This window comes from Beta vulgaris, chromosome 4, assembly GCF_026745355.1.
Source record: "Beta vulgaris subsp. vulgaris cultivar EL10 chromosome 4, EL10.2, whole genome shotgun sequence".
In the NCBI taxonomy this organism is placed as follows: Eukaryota; Viridiplantae; Streptophyta; class Magnoliopsida; order Caryophyllales; family Amaranthaceae; genus Beta; species Beta vulgaris.
The window spans coordinates 57,522,919-57,531,829 of record NC_079205.1 but is presented as its reverse complement, the minus strand read 5'-3'; the positions used below and the strand labels follow the sequence as shown (position 1 = coordinate 57,531,829).

General features: G+C 33.7%; 1 protein-coding gene across 1 annotated transcript; it reads left to right on the top strand.

The window, feature by feature from the left end:
- The first annotated feature begins 330 nt into the window (after window positions 1-330).
- LOC104890707 (protein disulfide-isomerase) lies at window positions 331-8,700 on the top strand. The gene is made up of 10 exons (XM_048641866.2): window positions 331-573; window positions 1,055-1,085; window positions 3,549-3,839; window positions 3,947-4,135; window positions 5,216-5,344; window positions 6,241-6,381; window positions 6,494-6,613; window positions 6,712-6,829; window positions 7,969-8,081; window positions 8,210-8,700. Exons 1-10 carry the CDS (start codon window positions 371-373, stop codon window positions 8,408-8,410), a joined length of 1,536 nt encoding a protein of 511 aa, XP_048497823.2. The 5' UTR covers window positions 331-370; the 3' UTR covers window positions 8,411-8,700.
- Window positions 8,701-8,911: the final 211 nt, after the last annotated feature.

Genomic DNA, 8,911 nt, shown 5'->3' with positions numbered 1-8,911 from the left:
CTAACCCTTTATGAGGCGACCCTCTTATGACCCGATCTTCACTGACCCCGCCCCGCCCCGCCTAATAACCAGGTCTAGCTAGTTGGATTGTCACATACTATATAACCAAGTAAACAGAGTTTGACTATAGAAATCAGGCCATAATTTAATTAAAACGGAGGATATACAATCCCACCACTTGATCATATACCTGTTATGATGACACTATTACATTGCTATTACAAAGAATGATTATAATATTATATGCAAACGTCAATAATCTCTCGTATATAAATGGAGACATTTGGGAAGATAATGACAATCCACTTTAATTTCTCTTCATATATATAATTTCCTTACAACAAAGTAAAGGGAGATAAAATTGAGGGCAATGACGTTGACTTTATTGCGAAGTTTTGAGCTATGTTTGGTTGTGGTTTTAGTATCAACATTCACAGTTGGTAGAATTCAAGCAGCAGGAGCAGAGGATGAAGCGATACTCAAGGAGGAATCTGTGATTACTTTGGATTTTTCCAACTTCACTAACTTCGTATCCAAACACGATTTCATCTTTGTGGAGTTTTACTCCCCTGGGTACGTTTTTCAAATATTATTAGATTATGTGCGACGTATGGCAGGGCTGTCTAATAAAGCGTGTAAAGTCATCAACAACACAAAACTCTATTTTTTAGAGGATTTAAAAATTTAAATTAATTTTTTTTTAATCATATTATTCAAACCTGAGTTTTATTTTTGTTAAAAATAGTTTAACAAAGATATATTTGTAGAATATATTATTTATAATTTTATAATATATGTATAATATTTTAATATTTAGAGTCCAATTTTACAATTAGCACAGGGCTTCAAAATTTTTCAAGCCGGCCTTAATGCGTGACACTTATTAGTGACACTTCATATTATTTTTAGCTAATATTTAATTGTACATGATGTATGATTATGTCTTGTTAATTCATAACATAATTGTTAGAAATAGGTAGCTTAACACCATAATTTGATTTTATTTTTGCAAGAATTTATTCTCATCACTTTCTCCTTTGATTCTTTGTTTCAGGTGTGGGTTTTGCAAAACACTTGCTCCAGAGGTACTTTTTATGAATTTGTCCAATATAATAGAATTACCTCAATGAAAGTCTTAAACTTTGTTGTCCAAATAAGATTATATTTCGTCTAGAAAGAATATTATGAAATACTCCCTCTGTTTTTTTTTATCATTCCTACTTTGACTTTGCACGTTTGCCAATGCACGTTTTAAAACTTAAATATCTTTCATTATATATTAGTAAAAATTATAACGATTGAATATTAATAAAGTACTAATTGAGACGAATCAAACAAGACCCCACATGACTATGTTTTTTCTTATAAATTGAGAACATTTGAGAAGATTCTCTCTATGCATGAATAGTGTCAAGATTCTAAGTGAGAAAGATAAAAAAAACAGAGGGAGTACTAATTAAGGAAATTAAGAAGAACATTCAGAAGTTGTGGCAACATTTTTAGACAAGGAAATTTAGAAAGAAAAGAACGGAAAACTATCTTCTTTTTTTTTTGACAACGGGTAAAATTTGCATTAAGTAAAATTGGAAGTACATCCTAGCGGTAGTACAACCGAACATAAAACAAAGCAAATTGAAGCTAGAAGAGCTTCTTTTCGTACATATTCTAAGAAACAAAAGTAACTTATTACATATCCAGACCGACTTAAGTTTAGCACGAACAATGATAAGGGGAGTTGTGGACAATGTCTTGAAGAAGACACGATATGACCGGAAACCTGCTGAGAGATGACACCCATACAATCTTCAGAAATAGCTTGCCGCAGTTCCCAAGGCGGCCCTTGAACAGAAGCGGCTTCCTGGGATCGTACTGAATAAAGTAACAAAGAAGCTACATCCATTGGTAACTTCTGACCCTGCTTCGAGGGTAGCGAGAGTTTAGTCTCACGAGACTGAAACTCTAAAAGGGTGGAGGTCGAAACTCGCCCCAAATTGAATTGGATGGCCTCCCACATGATGCATTTTTTGAGTGTAATGACTTTCACTTTGAAAGTCATCACATGAACTTGGTGTGAATTATAATAAAATAATTCACCCAAACTACGGATCCGAAGACCCCACCACGACAATTCTAATCTAGAAGATCGAATCATAACAAGATTAATGGAGCCACTGCCTCTCATTTTACCCAATACTTGAACCCCTACAAATTCATAACTGGATCTGAACAGATCTAAACTAAAGCTTAAACTAGGAACATAAACAAGACAAATGATATAATCCCAAAACATAATACTATGCCGATAACAACGTCGTTTAACGATCAGAAAACTGCAAGACAAACTTCATTGCGAGCCAGACAAACCAACAAATAACACTAACGGGGGACGGGGAAGGGGACACTAACCTCTAATTTTCACACTAGGGGGGGAACAAGGAGGGGGAGCTTATGACTTACGACTACCAGGACTAACAGGGGATCGGGAAAGGGAAAGCTACAACCTAAAACTTCAAGCACCACTTACCGGGGGACGGGGAGGGGAACTAACTCTAACGACTAAGACACTCTAACGACGCACGCAGAGAAGAAAATACCAACCAAACCTTCGAGCTGTGAGGTGGGCGACGCGACGGCCGGGATGCTAAAGACCAAACCTATACTGCAAAAATCGAAACCGGGACAGCAGAGGCCGGGGAAGCCCAGATCTAGCTTTGAAGATCATGAAAAGAGGGGAGGGGGGGAGTCCACAACTAGGACCAGAAGAACAAAAGACGTAGAGAAACGAAAAAAACAATTGAAATGAAGAGGAACTCGCCGGAGAACCCGCCGGAATCCTTCGCGGCGCCGGAACTCTGGCAAGTTCCTAGGGTTAAAGGTGAGGAGCGATGTTTTAGAGAGAAGGCAGAGAAAGTTTGAGAGGAGAGAGAAAGAGAGATTTGTTTTTTTCCCCCTCACTTAATCATAAAAATATGGGAAGAGGTGAATAATAATAAATACAAGGTCTGAACGTCTGAGTATGACACCACCTAAAAAAGTGTCAAGTTTACGTTATTTATTGTACAACAAAAGTTGCAATTCTCATTCATTATATATTTTTTCTAATCCATATGAGCTACGAAGCACTACAAAGAATGGGATGAGGATTCAAATTTGTAACTTATCGTTCACGAAACCTCAATCTTAACCACTAGGCCAAGACATCATTGGTTCTCATTCACTATATATATATATATATATATATATATATATATATATATATATATATATATATATATATATATATATTTAAGGTAAGATGAAGTCCCTTGCAAGAAAGGGGGGAAATTGATTGGGGATCCCTCCAGACCCTCCTTACAACGGGTGAGACTCGATTCCTTGACCTTTAGGATCAGAGGTGATGCTAATACCACTAGGCTAGATATAAGTACTACCCAAACACATTGTAATACTTAGACCCCCTAAGTTGACACCACTATATAGTATATATATGTAGCATTTCACGTTTAATCAATGATATATGCTGATACGATTATATTATGTTTTATCAGTATGAGAAGGCTGCTTCTGAGCTAAAGGAGCATGACCCTCGAGCCATACTTGCAAAAGTTGATGCTTCTGTTGCTGCAAATAAGCCTATTGCAAAACTTTACAAAGTCAGTGGTTACCCTACCCTTATAATCCTAAGAAATGGAGGTAAAATTGTACAAGATGACTATAATGGAGGTCGAAAATCTGATGATTTAGTTAAGTATGTGAAGAAACAACTTGGACCATCTTCTGTTGAGATCAAATCTACTGATGATGCTGCTACTGTTATTGATGAAAACAAGAGTTTCATTGTTAGTACACTTTTACTTTATCAATACAAGTTTTTTGTATTTCATTTTGTTTACAAGGATTGGAAAAAGTTGGTGTCATTTTTGATATAAAAATGATGATCATGTAGGTAGGTGTGTTTCCAGAATTCTCAGGTGAAGAATATGAAAACTTCACCAAGTTAGCTCAAAAGATGAGAAATAATTATGACTTTGGTCATACTTTGGACGCTAAGTTCCTTCCAAGAGGAGATTCATCTGTCAAAGGACCCACGATTAGATTGCTTAAGCCATTTGATGAACTCTTTGCTGATTTTCAGGTAATGGTTGGACTACTTTCTGTCAATCTTGTCTTTTATGTTTATGATAATTTTGTGATGAAATTATATGTGGGAAATATATTTTTTTCAAGATTCCTGTAACTTTAAGATAGTTTTTGGGAAGAATCTAGGAATTTAAAGATGTTTAGGTAAGATGTGAATGTATATTTTTGGATAAATAAGATGTGAATGATGTTACCGGTCAGGTTAAAATCTCTCGCTCTAGTCAACCTGATTCGAACTAACAGTTAGGGCCGATAAAAGTTAACCCAACTTGACAACCCAATCAAACCCTAACCTGAACTATCATGTTGAGATTGGGATTTCTCCCTCATAAAAAATAAGTAAATGGGTTGACACGACTAACAATACACATTTTTGGAGTAAGGAAGAAGGATAAAGAGATCCCCTCTTTCAATAAAGTCCCCTCAGTGGAATTTGACTCCAACCTTAAGATTGGAAGGTACAATCTTTATCACTAGGTCAAGTTTAGCTTGGTGGAACATTGCATTTATATGTCGAATGCATGTAGTTGTCAATGACTCAATTATAATACCATAAATATATCATCCAACTTAAGGTATTCATCTATTTTCTAATACCGGGATAACATAAAAGCTGTACAATTAGCATGTAAAATGCAAGTTTTATTAAGAGTTTAAGTGGACAATTTAATAACTACATGGGGAGGCAATAAGAATACTTTGGGTTGGGGTATTGGGGAATGGGGAGGCCGAGCTTTCCTAGACCCCACCGCCCCCATATAGCTTCGTGGTTGGATACAATGCAACGCCTACATGGTGCATACGCTTGTATGTAGAGCATGGTCTCTACACGCACATGACGAACAAGTTAAATATACATGAATAACAAGTCAAATTAACTTGTGTACATGACTAACAAGCCAAATGAACATATATACATCTCTTTTGGTACATGTTCATTGATACTGGTCTTTGTGTTCATAATAGTAGTCATTTATGGTCGTCGTAATTAGTACATATGGTCCTTATCCTACAGACATGTATATGTACTAACTTAGGAATATAATGTGATTCTTTGCTACATTTTTTCCTATAGGATTTTGACTTGATTGCCATGAAGAACTTCATCGAAAAGGAAGATACACCTTCGGTTCTCGTATTCAACTTGGACCCTGGCAATCCATACATTGGTAGATTTTTCTCTAATGAAAATAAAAATACTAAGGTACGTACTTAATAAAATTGTTACATTTTAGTTTGATATAAAAATGTATATAATACATTAAGTTAGTATTTTTAATTAATTGGGTTCAAATCAAACCTAAATATCTATCAATATTACGTGCATCATATAATTTTTTTTATTTTTTGCTATTATTGATAATTTTAAGCTATGTTCAATCATAAAATTATTAGAATAGGCGGTGTGATTTTAACATTAAATTAATAAACTTAACCCTTCATTCTCCTAAAAAGTCAATTCCATCTCATTCTAGCCCAATACTACCTCTAGGCATCTCGAACCAATCTAGTCATCCCTTTTCTCCTCATTTCTTTGCTTCTCTTTTAATCTCGAACTACAGAAAACAATTTTTTTTTTTTTAAATCTGAAAGCATTACTAAATGGATTAAAGTAGTCATTAAATGGATTAAACTTGTCACGGAATGAATTAAAGCAAAGCGTGGATTATGGACTAGGGTGCACAATGCTCATTGTGCACTCAAAAAGAACATACAATTAATATAAAAGAACATGAACTTTTTTCAACAACTTTTCTACTTTAAAAAAGAACACACGGCTTAGAATTAAAGAACGTGTAAATCTATATTTATAAAAGAACAAATGTTATAATGAAAAGAACATATAATAAATGAACATCTACACTTAAGGTAAAAGAACATATATCTTTTAAATTTAAATTTGAAAAAGAAATCTTTACTTGCAAAATTTAAGGAAACAAATAACAATAATTTTTTTTTAAAATTATAGACTCTAAAAATAATAAAACGACGTAGTTTAGAAAAGGGTGCATCATGCTCTACATGGACTTGGGTGCATGTACTTATTTACGGAATTAAAGAATGTGAGATTTGATGATAATGCAATCCATATTTTGGCAGGTGACGATGATTGTGGACTTCGCTGATGAGAATGCTGCCCAATTGAAGTCCAAATTTTATGATATTGCTTACCTATTCAAAGGTGGCCAAATGAGCTTTCTATTTGGTGATTTTGAACCTACTAATCAACGTCTTCTAAAGGTTGTTATCATTCACCTCCTATATACTACACTTCGAATTACTTTCATTGAGGTAATTTTTTATAAAATCTATTAATCTAAGAAGATTACTTTCTAATTTTGGTGTTGAACAGTTTTTAAAACTGGAAGAATCTCTCATTCCCCTCATCTATATTCAAAATAATGGTGGCGACAAATATCTCAATGCAAATGTACAACCAGATCAAGTCGTATCTTGGTTCAAGAATTTCCTGGTAAATTTTTTGTCACCTAAATAAATGTTCAGGAATTTTGTATTACATATATATATATGGTCTTTCTATGCTAAAATCATACAATGTTTAATTTGTAGGATGGCAAGATAGAGGAACACATAAAATCAGAACCTATTCCTCAAGAAAACAATGAGCCTGTAAAGGTGGTGGTGTTTAAGAGTTTGCAAGACATGGTATTCAATTCTGGAAAGGAAGGTATATTAAACTAATCAGCGAAAAAAATTAACCTAGTCAGTATTGGGCTAATTCTATTTTAAATATTGAGCTTACCATTGTCTAATCTATACTAATATATTAAAAGGCGTGCGTAAACCAGGAACGGTGCCACGTGACGTTCTCCCTAGAGAGTTTTAGATCATGTAATCCATGTACAATAAAAAAGTTAGAAATTGCATAGTATAGGTTTTGATCCCGTGACCTCAAGTTCATGCACTAATGTTTTAACCACTAGACCAAGTATTATTTAGTGCTATTATATCAAAGTATAATATTAATAAATGAAAATTTTCTTACCCAGGGCATAGCCCGGGCCTAATAACTAGTTTTAATTTAAAAATAGGCTGTCTCTTACAAGACAAACTCTTTTTGATATATAGAAACTCAATCTAGGAATTAATCTGATTTTTATAGAGGATCAAGGTTGACCTAATGGTTGTGAGGCTCTCATTCCATCTTTGTGACAGGGTTCGATTCTCATAACTTGTAGGAAGGATCCCTAATTTCTCCCTTTTTATAGACCTGGTTGTACTTGAAACTTGGGAGACCTAGGGAGAAGGGCATTCCATCAAGATGGGCTTAATCACAAAGCTTAATTAATCTCAAATGTATTAACATTCATCTGGATTGATCTCTTGATCTTTTTAGGAGATCGAATCCCTCCAATTTGCTCTTGAAATGATTGGATCTAGGCTACGTACATATATCTAGTTCACTTAATTTTGAGACTTTATTACTTATTTCAAAACAATTAAAAAAATGAAGTTAAAATCATATTAAAAATAATGCTAGCTAGATAAAGTAAATTCCGTTTAGATCAGTGAAAAAAAATGAAGTACCCCTAGGACTTATTCTCCCCAGCTTATTTTCAGTTCAATAATTCAGTTCAATTTCGATTATCATTTCTATTAGTTATAATCTAATTCATTCCAAGTTCAATTCAATTTAGTTCATTTTAGTTTAGTTCAGTTCAATTGCAATAGTTCAGTTCAATTCATTTTAATTCGGTTCAGTTGCAATCAGTTCAATTTATTTTAATTCAGTTTAGTTGTTTTATGTCGAAGAGAACAAGCCCTAAACTAACTTATTCCCTTTTCTTTGACGTATATATATCAAAGTTTTCCTAGAGTTCTATGCACCTTGGTGTGGTCATTGCAAGAAGCTTGCTCCAATTTTGGATGAAGTTGCTCTCTCCTACAAAAAGGATACCAATGTCTTAATTGCAAAATATGTAAGTGTTGATATCTTTCTTCTAATTTTCACCCCAAATTAAATTTCAAATGACATTCTATAATTAATAATCCTTTAGTTAATAGAGCAACATTAACACTAATCTAAATTAATTGCATGATTTTGCAGGATGCAACTGCTAATGATCTCCCAAGTAGTGGGGTATTCAAAGCCACAGGTTACCCAACCATGTATTTTATATCATCAAACAAGGAGATAACTAAGTACAATGGAGGTAGAACAAAGGAAGACATTATCAACTTCATTGAGACACATAGGTCTACTCAGAGTAACAAGAATGAATCAGATTCATTAAAGGATGAATTGTGAAAAAAGAATGATTAGGAACATTTTGTTTCAAGGATGGTTTTCTTGATCCCCTCCTAGGATGCCTTCTCATTCTCTTTAATTGCCAATAAATATGGGAAAAGATACCATTTTTCTTGGGGAACATTGATTATCGAAGTTTGTTGGAGCTTTGTTTTTGTTTTTGTTGTTGTTGTTGTTGTTGTTGTTGTTGACTTGTTGTAATAATCTTTGTTTTAAGTTTTTTATGTTAGCTACCAGCCAAATGATTAACAATTAGTACTATATTATTGGTCATTTGATCTTTCTAATCATGTAATGATGAAATTTCCATGTTTAAAATGTAGAAATAACGGAACAAATTTTAAGCAAATAACGCTCAAAGTAAAAGTAGCAAGATATTTTTAAAATAGACATAACTGAAAGTGAGGAGATATTTATGAAATGGAATGAGTCTTTTAATTAATTGCATGAATGATTGTTGACGGGGCAAACAGATGAAATTGTAACAATTTCATTTAAATC

What these genes read in the sequence shown, in the direction of transcription:
- LOC104890707 (XM_048641866.2), top strand. Translation starts at nt 371, where the DNA reads ATGACGTTGACTTTATTGCGAAGTTTTGAGCTATGTTTGGTTGTGGTT. An exon ending in GCAAAACACTTGCTCCAGAG is followed by an intron (nt 1,086 to 3,548) that starts GTACTTTTTATG and finishes ATGTTTTATCAG; the next exon opens with TATGAGAAGGCTGCTTCTGA. An exon ending in ATTCAATTCTGGAAAGGAAG is followed by an intron (nt 6,830 to 7,968) that starts GTATATTAAACT and finishes TATATATCAAAG; the next exon opens with TTTTCCTAGAGTTCTATGCA.